The sequence below is a fragment of the Anser anser genome, assembly GCF_964211835.1.
Source record: "Anser anser genome assembly, chromosome: 2".
Taxonomy (NCBI): Eukaryota; Metazoa; Chordata; class Aves; order Anseriformes; family Anatidae; genus Anser; species Anser anser.
Window position 1 is genome coordinate 136,533,835 of NC_139721.1, and position 13,554 is coordinate 136,547,388.

The 13,554-nt window shown below is 41.7% G+C and overlaps 1 protein-coding gene across 15 annotated transcripts in view; it reads right to left on the minus strand.

Annotated features, from left to right (window-relative positions):
• The window catches only part of DYNC1I1 (dynein cytoplasmic 1 intermediate chain 1), a 190,984-nt gene that overhangs the window by 45,479 nt on the left and 131,951 nt on the right, over positions 1–13,554 (minus strand). For all 15 annotated transcript variants that reach the window (XR_014578996.1, XR_014578997.1, XR_014578998.1 and 12 more), the window contains 3 exons: positions 7,642–7,788; positions 3,294–3,407; positions 365–498 (listed from right to left, as the gene is read on the minus strand). Coding sequence is in view for 8 of the 15 variants with exons in the window: in XM_083822479.1 (XP_083678605.1) it covers positions 365–498; positions 3,294–3,407; positions 7,642–7,788 (395 nt within the window). In the remaining 7 variants the exon portion in view is untranslated. The remainder of the gene's footprint in view (positions 1–364; positions 499–3,293; positions 3,408–7,641; positions 7,789–13,554) is intronic.

Genomic DNA, 13,554 nt, shown 5'->3' on the forward strand with positions numbered 1-13,554 from the left:
AGACATCTACACCTGAGCCAGCTGTCTAGACTTCCGTTATAATCGCGGCTGAGAAGGAGGCATTTCTAAGGTGCCAGTCATCTCTTCTTCAAGTGGATGGCTGAGAAAGGTGAGAGAAATCAGACCTTCCCAGCAGTTATTGCTCCCCACTGACTACAAAGGGAGCCTGGGGCAAGCACCCCGTGTAAACAGCCGTAACACCGATGCGCGAAGTTGGGCAGCTCCCATCCCTCTCCTGCGAAGCAGAGCAGCACAGGCCCTGTTGATCCAAGAGAAAAAATCTAAACACTCTCCACACACACTTGGCTACCTCACACCAGCACAGCCAGACAGAGTCACAGAAGTACAAAATGCTGAACGTCACCTTCCATGCCGGCAGGCTGTGTAGACTGTTCCCTCTTCACTGCCAACAACGAAGTTATTGACATCTCCGGTTGGGAAGGCCATTCCTGTAACCGCCACCGGTTTGGACTTGTTGTACACCAGCTCCATGCTCTCCTATCAAAACAAGGCTTCATTATTATTCCACGGCTGTCCTTTTCTTTGGCTTTTTTTTTTTTTCCTTTTTTTCTTCTAAATCAGTTCTAAATGTTATGCAGAGCAGCAGGAAGGGAAGAAGAAATTGTCTGACCCAGTCACGCGATTTTGGTTTCTGCACAGGACGTTGCAAGAAGATGCAATGTCTCAGACGAGGATGCAGTGCTCCTGCCATCCCTGCCGCTGTCTGTCATGTGTTTCAGAGCAGCTGCAATGCACTGGTCTTTGCTACATCATCGTAAATCAGGCAGAGATGACAGGTGAGAATTTAAAATGTAATGGTGCAGAAACTAAAGATAATACCTTAATGGTTATACTTGCCAGCCCCAGGCTCTAATAAAAAATACAATACCCTTGTATTTACAAACATCTTTGAAATCAGTTGTTTTTCAGGAAACACATGTAATGTCATGTGCACCTGAGGCAATTATCAGTGACATTTGTCGCTTTGCAGAACAGCATTAAAAAGTTGGGGTCATGTCACTCCTGCCACTCTAAGCATTGTTTTTCAGGGATTTTCTGAGGTAACCACAAACGTTCTCTCTAGAACCCAGCATCAAGCTACAAACCAGCAAGCATATTTTCTTTTTCTTTTCTATTTTCTAGCTATATTTCAAAGTAGATCAGCATGCCCATTTTGCTATTTCAAGTACAACCAGCATGAGTAGTTTGCGGCTGTTGCAAGATGTGTCTGCTTTGAGCAGATTTTGCACAACCCTAAGCTTTTTGGTTGTGCAGCCTAAATGGTGTAACCCAAGAATCCACAAAGGGGCTGGATGATTTACCAATTTTCATTCGCAGCTATTTAAGTGCGTATGTTTTCTGTGTTTAAAATGCCTAACCTGCTACTCTTCTCGCGCTAAAGACTGTAGCATTTTTATCAGAAGGGATTTTTGCTGTAGCTAAAGAAAGTGGGCGTCCCTGTGGGAGGAGAGGGCTGCAAATCCACAGAGAAACTCTCGCTTGATTTATATTTTTATTTCAAATACATTTGCTTCTATTAAAAAGGCAAAATAAGACTTGGAAAACGCATTCAGAGAGCACCTGTGGGCCGTATATCTCTGCAAAAATCTTCTGGGGTGAGATCATCATTTAGTGTCTCTTTAGATATGCCCAGATACTGTGGTGGACTCTCTCCTCCGTGTGCCTACATGGTGGCTGTACATGAGTTCTCTGGATCTATGTCTTTGGAAAGTTTCATACTGACACAAATCAGCAACACTCTACTCCTCCCAGTTTAAAGCTATGGCTTGTAGCTTGACGTCAAGTCCTGGGCCTTACTTTTCAAGACCACCATGAGCCATGCGCCAGATTTCGGCGTAATGTGGGGTGTGTTCCCAGCCTTGCTGAAAGCCAGTTTTGGAGCTGGGAAATTCCATCTGAGTAATGAAGTTCTGGAACTGAGATGTTCACAAATCGCTCACTCGAAATCTAGTGCTCCAGGAAGTGAACACATATGGGTGGGATTTATCTTTAAAATGTTTAAGTGAGAAATGGGGCAAGGGATTCAGGTGCCTAAACACAGATGTCTGGACCGTTTTAGATGCCTCCACTTTTATTCCAGAAGTGCAGTGGTTTCTCATAGTTCCAGGACACAACTACCAGACCCATAATGTTGTCTCAGAGGAGCGTGAGCAACAAGATCTAACTTGGAAGTTGGCCTCACTCTGAGGAGGGGATTAGATGGGAAGACTTCCAGAACCAACTTACAGTCTAAGATTTGACAGTTCTGTAACCCAGAATATCTAAAATGGTATTTCACACTGAGATGGGAGGAACTGTCCTCTGTAAGTGCCTAGTCTCTCTTTGCACTAACTGTAAAGGGAACTCAGATGACTAGCTTGGACCTGACATGGACCTTTAAACAGATAAGATTAGGAGAGGGGAGTCCCACATTCTGTGTCAACACTGAAAAGCAAATAACTCAAGAGTAATTGCACATTAATGCATGATTAATGGATGATTAATGGAATCATTAAAAGGAGTTTCTACTCAGCATTTTGAAACAAGATCAGATCCTATGATGTTTAATAAAAACGGTAATAAAATATTTTTTCTAAGAAAAGAGAAGTAAAAAATGAATGATGGGTTGGAACAGAAAACATATTACTCCAAAAGATAACACTTTAAAGATGATTTCCATAGAGCCTTTTCAGCATCAGATTCTTTGTTTAGTTTCCATTATTATAATCACTAGTGGTTTGGACAATTTTCTTGGATTTCCTTTCATTTCTGATACAAAGGAGATGGGGGAGGGGAAGCAGACAATAGCAATAAACATTCCAGAGGGGGGAGTTAGCTCTGAAACTTTTGATTTGCATTGTTTTTTCCTTTGGCTACTGAAAACAGGCAACAAACTAAGCTTTCTGACTTTTGTGCCTTGGAAATGAGTGCCTAGGGTATGTTCAGCAGCAGTGCAATCTAGTCCATATTTGTTAAACAATGCTGTAGAGTAAGTACAATTTATACCACAGGCGACTTCTGTAATTACCGTGCTTTAAAACGGATTATTTCATTTTCACTTGAAACTGACCTATGTATTAACGTATTACAATAATTACATGATTTGCGGTAAAGGAAATGGGTTTTGGCTCTTAGCAGAGACTGCTGGAAGCAAGCTGTACTCTTTCAAGTGCATCCATTGGTTTTAGTTTGTATAGGATATGAGGTTTGGCTTTTAGGAGCTATGTTCCATTAAGCAGGTATCCTGCTCTACCGAAGCTGCTTTTCTCCTGTATAGGTGAAAACAGACCCACCTGTGGAGTTGAGAGCATGTCCAGGCTCCAGGAGCACATTTTGCCATCCGTGGAGACGGTAATGAGATTGTGTGCGTTCTGTGTGCCAACCACATTGACACAATACACAGGGTGCTGGAAACACATTAACACTGGAAATCAGAGAGACATTCTCACATCTTCAAAAACACATTTCTACTATTTCATATGTCATTGTAAAGAATGATTAGGTAGTCACATAATGCCTAGAAAATAGAGGACTCAGCTTTTACCAGATACAAATTTAACTTTTTTTTTTTTTTTAATTTGATTTTTAAGAGGCATGTTATGGAGGTGGAAATGTTTTCAAAGTTTCATTTTCTTCACCATAAAACAACTCAGCTGAGTAATGCTGTGAAAATACTGAATTATGTGGCTGAGATTTCACCCACAGGGACATGTATTATTCTGCTGATGGCTTCTGACACTGAAAATAACTGGCAGAAAAAGGCAAATTGTCCAAATGGAATCAAAATGAAAACTTTATTGAAGAAAGCAGCTGTGTAAAACTTGAACTTTTCCAGAATTTGGCTTGCGTGCTAAATATTTGCAAATGTACTTCAACAGAAAAATGTGAACTAGTCCATCAGCATTCTCCAGTATTGGCCAATGTACCTTTTTTTAGATCTGTCATTACAAATGTAGAGTGGCTAAATTTGGGGTGTTACACCTGGTTCGTCATATTGTTGGTCCACAGAGGCTGAATTCCACTTAGAATGCAATAATGAAACTTGGTCTATTCATTTTCCAAGAAGCCTGGTAATGTTTTGAGCCTAAAGTGTCATCTGATATCTGATGGTGACATATGAGGGATGGTTCAAGTTCAGCCATCTCCACAGTGAATAACCAGTCAGACTGAACAATGGAATTTAATTTCCTTTGACCAGTACAAGTGATAGTGATGAATTAAGAGTAAGACATATACACCAAAGAAAAACTGTGATTCTCTGGCTCTTATGCAGGTGAATAGAAGACTTGTGTCTCCAAGAAAAAAAAAAAAAGAAAGAAAAGAAAAGGGAAAAAAAAAAAAGCTTTTCACTAATATTTTTCTTATTTAAAGAAAATCGGGACCAAACTTAAAATAGATCCCTACACAGCTTCCAAGGGAACTCCATGTAGGGTTAGAAACCTAGCGTCTGGTCCTATAGAAATGAATGACAGAACTAGCACTTATTTAAGATTCCTTGATGCTGGTCACCTCTGTAGCCAGTAATGAAAGACGAAATCTTCAGAGCACTGGCCAGCTGCCAGGTTCGATACCAGAGCAGGCCCAGTAGATGTTCCTTCCTCTAAGTGCGGAAAGGGCACATCTGAACGCACAGCGCGTGTGCGCACACACCACAGATGGACTCGTTGGCCATTGCTCCTGAAATGGTGCCTTTGCTTGGACATCACCTGTACGCCCCAGAGAGTGCTAAATCACAAGCTCCACCCTAAATGCTGGTTTTCCTCTCTCTCAGGATTGTTATGGAGCTGGTTTCCCCCAGACCATCAAACGGACATCAGATCGTCCGTGGGACCCCAACCTGTCCCTCGTATGTGTCTCATGTTATTCCCCTCCTACGACGGGCTAGCGGTGAGCTAATTACCACAGTGCTTAATATGATTAGTGCATACTGATGTGCGAAATTAGCATAGCCCTATTTCTTAATGGGTGTTTGACCTTCAGTAGGCGAATGGGGACAGAAGGGGTGGGAGGGAGCTAATGCAACCAGTGTTGCAGCTTGAATATTTAGGGGGAAGGCAGAAAGTGAGCCATGTCATTCCATCAGCACCTCTGTGTGCCAGGTCTGGCTTTAATCAAGGTTGCCAACCATCAATTTCATGCACAATAAAACTCACGGCAGAAATGAAAAGACGTAAGGAGAATGGATGAAAAAGACAACCAACTGTATTTAACAGAAAGTCTAAACAGGCTCCTTCCTTTCAAAGGGTTGCTGCCAGCTTGCTTTTATTTATTTTGGAAATGAAATCATCATGCAAAAGGGTTTTGTCCTAATTAAAATTTCCTGTTGTCCCAAGTGCAGATGTGTGGTGGGTGTGAAAGGAAATCAGTGAGTAAGCTGCGGGTAGAGTTCTCTTTCCTGGTGAATCGAAGCAGCAATCAGTGAGACTAAACTGAAGGAAGGTTTAAGTCAGAGATAGCACTGTACCTATCTGTTTCAAATGAACTAAGTGAGAGAAAAAGAAGAGAAAAATCCATTTTTTCACATATGGCATAAGTACAAATCAAAAAGTGACTATCCAATTCATTTATCCAGCAGTGCACAAAGTAACATTGCCACAGTAGAGTTGTCTTAATTTAATCCTTTTACTTGGTAGCTAGGATTCAAGCCAGCCTTTTGCAACCAAGACTTCATTTACAGTTTATGCAAGTGATTTCTATATTAACATAAAGTAAGCACTCTTTTCTTGTAAAATCTGATCAGTCCTTACAAACATCATGCTTCCTCATGTTATACTGTATAAACACTTATTTATACTAATCCAAGACTGCACATAAAATGCGCATCCACAACAGAAAGTAATTTATTTTTATTTGTCAAAAGCAAAACATCACATATTGTCCTATTGCAATAATAAACCCATTTTAATATATAATTCCAGGAGGTACAATTTTGTCTTAGACATTTTTGAGTGTAAACAAATTACTTCCCATTAATCTTTTCTTTTCCACTAGATTTTGAGTCCCAGTTGTTCAATTTTCAGTGATAGTCAGTTTCTTGCCATTAGTTTTCTGGTCTACTACATCTCTAAATTGCACTTCCAGGAGAGACTATTTCCTTTCATGGAGATTGAACACCATTACTGGCGATAAAATGAGCAAAAACATTAGGGAAATGAAAAGCAATGTTGAAGTTGCAACCCATGGCACAGATCATTAGATTATTACATCAACATTCATGATAGTGGAAATTTAGGGAACAATATTTGTACTGCCTGGCCCACTAAGCATGTCTGTGCACACCTGTCATTTTTTGATAGAGAGACATGCCATCATAATACTGGCCCCACACCAAATCTTTTGCTTTAATTCATATGACATGGCTTTTAGACATTGTCTTTTAACTCCAGGGATTATGTTGTCACAGTCAAGTAAAAGCTGAACCTTGATCCGCAAATTCCAAAGATAAGAATCACACAACTGTAGAAGCTGGAGGTGCAAAAGATCTATCACTTTGTCTGATCCTTCTCTCTGCTAGAACAAGATTATTATCTTTCAGACTGCTTTGTGTAGTTCAGTTTCTTATGTTTCAGAAAATTTTGCGCATTTTACCACATTCTTATTACATTTTTATCCTCTTTTCAGGTTATATTTTCTTTTCCACTTCCCACTCAGGAATGGTCCCAAGCCCGGTCCCAAGATGAGATACGTTTACCATCCACAGAGTAAACCTTCCAGCTCATACAAATAGGCTGCCTGAGTCCAAACTCTCAAATAGGAGAGCTCAAGGATGCTCAGCATCTCAGGGCAGGATGGACTGGAGCTCAGCACCATAGCAGATTGAGGACACTTTAGTAGGCCATCTAGACTTTTCTCTTCCTCCAGCAAAATATGGGTATTTTGCAATGTAAGAGCATCTTCTACTACAGATACAATCTTTGTACCATGGAGAAACTCTCTTCCTCCTCAAGCATTTTGTGCTGCTCTGCCTGTTTATCTCCCAAACATCACCAGCATCCTGTGCCATCATCACTTTATTTGTGGCTGTGTTTGTGTGTTGGCAAAATGCACTTCCATGTCATTCTGTTGAAACTAACTGCCCCTCACTGTGCAAGCTCTACTCTATGGTCCTGTCTGGAATAGAAAATTCATGTATTTCTCTACTGGAAAACAGAAGCAAACTGCCTCACAATCTTCAAAGGCACAAGTGTCTACTTACCAGACTCAGTTAGATCACTGTGGGTGCCTAACCTGTTTCAAGAGACAAACTCTTGTACAGGTAGAGAATAATAAATGATTCAAATTGTCTGCCGTGCTGGACTGACAGACACACAGTCCCTATAGTAACCTGGCTCTCTTGCATAGGCAGTGGAGAGCAAGACTCACAGTGCCACTGTGGTGGCACACAGGGGTCTCACTCAAGTGTTGTAACTGCTCCTGCCCTCTTCCTTAGAAAGGAGGATAATCTCCCGACCTGACAATACGAAGTGTGATGGTTTAACACAGCAGGTGATTGTACATTTCCTTCATCTATTTCTTTCCCTTCAAGGGCCAAATTTATGTTTGCATCTGTGTGGCTACCAGCACTATAGACACAACCAGATATCCCCACTTCCCTGCTGACTAATTCCTCTAAGGAAAGGATGAGGTGATTTTTATCCTTACCGTGTGAGCAGCAGCAGATAAAGGAGTTCTCTGAACTGGAGTCCGCCTGTGACTGCGATTATCCCACAACACAATTTGGCCAGAGTATGTTCCACCAACAACCAGGTTTGGGTGAAAGCGGGCAAAACAGACAGACATCACAGATGACTGGAGTAAAACAGGTAGAAAAGAAGAGATGGGTTAGATGGCCAGTCACATTCAGTTATCCTTAAGGAAGCACGTTGTACTTAGCATTTTGTAGTTTAGAAATCAATGCATGACTCCTATTTGCATTCCTTGCACACCAATAATTCTGCTAAACCAATAGGACACATGCAAGGAACTAATTTTCAGCCTAAAATGTGTAGTTCCATCGGTCCTAGGAAAAATAGGAACCATAGGATAAGTTTTAGTGTGACGATAAATACCTGAGATACTCTCTTCGTGACAGTGATAGGAAAGTGCTTCATTTCCTTCCCAAAATGAGAACTTAAAGCAACCAGATGTCAAACCAACAGAGGCTCCTGCCCCACAATTTCTCAGCAGGGAGACTTCTTCCTCTATTGCTCTTCCAACTTTTAACTCTCAAACAATTTGAGACGAGTCTGTGAGAGGCCCTCCAAAGTGCACCTCGAGGTGTGCTGCCTTGAGAGCACTGGCTGTCAAGCAGAGTCTCATTGTTGGATCAATGTCTGATTTCTCTGCTACAGAAAAGCCATTCTCTAAGGGACTCACACTTTCCTTTACACTGGTTGAGCAGAAATTCTTGAACACTTTAATGACAGCTGGGTTGCCTTTGCACATTTTCTTTAACTGGGGATGCCGAGGAGCCAGACTGGTGTAAGAGTTGCCATCTGGTAGGGTGCTCCACAAGCCAGTATGGAGATTGATATCTGTCCCAATTACCTCCTTCAAGTCTCTTTAAAATAACATACAATATCTGAAGTCTTCTAGGGAACAGTCCCCAGAACCTTAATGTGCCAACAAGCTACAGCCAACAGCAACAAGCTGTAACTCCTTCAAGTCCTCCCTTCTCTTTTTAAGGAATTATTTTCCATTTTTATATAATTGGTCCTGGTTTTGTCTCTGTTTTATGTAAATTGGAAAGCAAAAGTTACAGTATTCATATAATTTCCAGAGAATTCACATACTAATAAGGACAGTTTGCAAACAGAAGCAAATGTCATTTTTCCATGGGAAGTTTCAGTGATGCTTACAAGCCACAAAGCAAGACTTTAACTTCTGTGGCAACTGCAGTCTGAAAGTTAAATTCACTGTTAGTGGTCACATTCTTAAAATTTCATTTTCTGACTCTTTCCAACCAGTGCTGGTAACAAATCTTTGTTATAGTTCAATGACTGGATATTCTGAAGTGGTGATATTCCTATTCCATTTAATTCAGTGACAAAGGGTTAACGGTATTACTGTATGCCAGTTGCATAAAAAGCATTGCAGACATTTAAGTAAACTTTGTTGATCTGAGAACACAGGAGCTGCCAAACTGAACTAGACCCAGTGTCTACCTAGCTGAAGATCCTGTCTCTGGCAAGAGTAGATGGAGTTATAAAACTTTGACGTGGGCAGATGTGTGGTCATCTTGCTTTCCTATGCCTCATCATGATTTCTAGCAGCTAGAGACTGGTTTCAGCTCTTACACCAGAGATTTAATAGCCTTTCCAATAGGGTTGGAATTAATTATGCTAACTCTTGATGTTTATAACTAGGTTAATAAGAATAAAGCAAAATGTGCAGTTTCAATAGCTTTTACTGAATTCATGTGGCTGGCTGATATCCATTGTCTAAAGCCAGATTTTATGCTAAAATAACCTAGCAGAAATGCTTACATCATACAGCAATATATTCAATCCTGTATTTTTGACCTAGTAAAGCCAAGAATAATAAAATCACCAAGATGATGACATAAGTTGCCACTACCTTTTTCTTTCCCATTTTCTCTGAATATTCAGGGGTGTTCATTTGACATCTATGATCCCTTCTCTTCTCTACTAAAGCTTTTCATACATTTCTCCGATGTTATATAGTCTAGTATCTAGTGACTAGATGATTCGTATATATAATTGTCTGTTTCAGTCCATATCTATCTAAGCACTTAAGCGCAATAATATACTACGGTCAGCTGCAGCAACAAATGGTAGGTCCCAAGCACCACTTCCAAAAGACCTATTAGCTTTACAGATATGAAAAAAAAACCCCACCACCTTTTATTAACAGTACTTTGGTACTGCTAAGAGGGACTTAAAACTCAGCTACAATGCAGCTGCCATCCGGTTTCCACAGAACCCCCATACATTATAATTAAAACGACCCTACAGCAGATGTTCTACATTTTATCTCTTTGTTTAATGGCTTCATGAGTTGTTTTAATCAACCCCGCTCATTCCTTATAACTAAGCTGACAGATATTCTTACACGAAGTGAAATAGCCAGATGATTCTAAAATAGTACAGCTACACCGCTGTGTACACCCCACAGCAGCTACAAGGCTCCACATGTATTTTAAGAAACCCCAACTCAAACAGTCGTTCCACAACAAAGTTCTCAGTTTGTCCGAAACAAACTTTTGGGAGACTCTGAAGCCGGGCAAAGTAGCCAAGTGGACAGTGTATTTTTAAATGCTGTGTTTTCATGGTTAGAATGTTTTTGAATTCAGAATCCCAGAACACAGTCGAATGGTCAGGATATAAACTGCTAAAGTGTGTTTTTCATAAAGTTCAAAAATAACCTACAGACATGACACGGACTTAAGCCCTCTGCACTGCTTCTAGTTTTACTTGTTCCAAAGCTGCTCGCATTCTTCAGCTGATGAAATGTGCACATCCTTTTAATTATGGCAATATTATTTTTCTACTGAGGAAAAACTTCTGTCAGATATTAGAATTTAACAATTTAAGGACTCCACTCCATAGCACTTAATAAAGTGATTATTTTCTTAAAGTTAATGGCAGTACGCAGATGAGTAAGGGCTGTAAGATCCAGCCCATTCATTTAAGAACTTTAAAAGCATTAATTTCTTAGCTTTAATGGGAGAGAGCGGCAGACAGGTCTCCAGTCTGTCTGAACAGCTCTGTGCTCAAGGAGAGCAGCAGAAACCATTCCCTGTAAGCCTCTTCTGCCTGCAGGCTGCGTCTTGATGCAGATTCAAGCAGTCTTGCTCCCCTAAAACAGAGTTTTGCCATTGACTTCAAAGGGGGAAGAACCAGCACATGGTTGGGTTATAAAATAACAGTGTATCCTTCTTTGCACTTCTTCCACACCTTTCTAGGGAAATCTCACAGCACTTTCCAGTAACAGTAAAGCTTCCCAGTTTTCCAATGGGCTATATTTTACCTGCTGTATACGCGTAGTTAACGTATTGCACAGGACAGAAGCAGCTGGTTTCACAGTATATGGCCACAGTGCAGAAAGAAATTTAAGAGGGGTCATGTCAGAAGGAAATTCCTCTGGGAGTTTTGTGTCCACAGTACAAAAGCAGCGCGTAGAAGAGGGGGTAAACACCACGGTCTCTTTGTGGGTGCCACTGAATATCTGCCTGCAAGTTGTCAGCACCCTCCAGAGCCCAGAAACCCCCGGTGCTTGGTCACCTTCATTTTTCTGAACTGCTTTGCGCAGTGAATCACATCATTATTCTCTTTAGCTTAACGCTCTGGTGTATTCTCCCTCTGTGTAAATACAGTCTACTGGGTTTAGCTTCCTCTGCCTCTCCTTAGCTTTCCCAACCTCCCCGCCAAAGCACTTCTGGCACTTCTGGTTTTGTGATTTTCCATCCAGCTTTTCTACTCCTTTATCCTAGTGATGGCTTTCCGTTGGGTGCCACCATGCTTGTGCTGCTGCCTGTCCGCGGAGGTGAGCAGCTCTCACACAACCCAACAAGCAGGTCTGAGTTAGCTCCAGGTCAGAGTAATGCCCGGGCAAAAGGAGAGCCAGGCCCAGGCTGATACACCTGAGATTGGTGCTGGGCAAAGAGGTGATCCCACCTCCCAAGTGCTAAAGCTTCTGCTCCCAGCTGTGACATTGAGCTTTGAAAACGTAGCTTAGGATCCAGATCATGGCATGGCCCCGCTCTCGTCTCAGCAAAGAGAGGGCTGTTCTCAGAAAAATAAACCTTGTACATCCCTTCCAGAGGCCTGAAGCTGGAGGGAACAAGGCAGCGTGTCCCAGTGGCCTTCGTGGGCAGTTGTCTCACCCTGTATGGGGAGAAGTGGCGGTGTGGTGGCTTTGTTCAGCCACCTTCGCCTCCTCCCACCATGCCGATGCACTCGATTGAAACAGGCCCCAAGCCCTCTTCAAGTGGCTGGCAGAGCTGTTTTTTATTTTAGAAGCTTAATCCAGCCCAGATTTGGATTAACGATGGCACATCCCTTCAACCACAGATACACATGCTCAGGACAGTCTTTCAGATTTTCCTTACTGAGAAGCCTGACCTCAGTACCCACATCTGATGTGCGCAAGGCCCCAGAGACTCAGCTGTCTGTGCTCGTGCCCATAGATTCGGATGGCACTCTGCCCAGCCACCAGTTGAACAAGTTCACAAGGACCTGGGTGCTAAACAATAATGACTTTAAATAGCCAACAACTACTGCATTCAGCGAGACCTCTTCTGCAGGAAACCACCCCCGTAGGCAGCGTTGCCATACTGGTGCCATATGACTACACTTGACAGCAGATGGATCTCCAGACAATACTTTGTTAGTGGGAAGAAGAGACCGGAGGAGTTCACAGGCATTTCTAGGCTCCAGAACACCAGGTTATATTGCAGCAGGCACTCAGGAAACTCCTGGGTAGATTTTCTAGCTGAGCAAACACATGTGAACGAGCACTGCCGTCTGTGGCACGCTACTACAGGTCAGTCTAACACAGACAACAGCAGGCAATAAAATTAACTGCAGCCGAGCGCTGCAAAGCCTGTGATGAAGAAGCAGATCAAGCTTCAGGGAATTAGCTTTGAGGGACTGAGAGCACAGGGACAAAGCTGTGGTACTGTTGTTAGCAAGAACCATGCAAAAGTGCCAGACCCCTAGTACTTTATCTAAAGGAACTGAAGAATAGAGATTGAACCTTTGACCACCTATGACTCGGGACTGAACCTTTGACCACCTATGCCTCCTCTCCCAAGGAATAAATAAAGACAATAATTTACATTATTTACATAATTTTCTCCTAACCCTTTGCTCTCACAGCAGCTCATCAAGTAGAGCATTTGAAGAGTCTAAGCAGAGTCCCTCTGAGAGTTGCCACATCTTCTGACCAGACAATCAGGAGACTGTCTTCTCACGCCTACAGGAGGAGACACTACACACACTTATACATGGCCCCAGAACAGATACAGATGATACACCTCAGCTGCACAGGTGGATTAAAATCATCATCTAGAAACAAAGCAGCAACTGAGATACTAAATAAAATCCTTTTTTCTTGTCAGACCAAGGACTGAGAATCAGAGTGGAAAAGCAGCGGTGTCAGATCAGAACACTGGTTCCTCTTTTTAGCATCCTATTATCATGAAAGAAGGTGTGAGATACCTTGAAAGAGACAATTCTCAGTTGACTTTGCCCTGGCTACTGAGATACATGGATTTGTACACTGACATGAAGCCTACGTGCCCTCCAGAAGTCTTACTTATTTTTAGTGTCAGCTATTATAATTCTGGATATTTCTGTTTCACATAAGTGTCTAAGTATAATTAGGAGATAATGAGCAAACGGTGGAGAGGATAATAAAACAAATAAAATTGTTTTTCCCAGTTAAGTTTGAAAAGTTGCCTAAGATATGATTTCTGTGTATAGAAACCTTTAACAAAGAGATTAATTCTAAATTCCAAAGGCTTTCAGTTCCAAGATATTCTGTATTACTTCCTCTGACTCTCTTCCTATTGAACTATGAAATAGCATCTGAAAGATTTTGTGCCAGAGATTA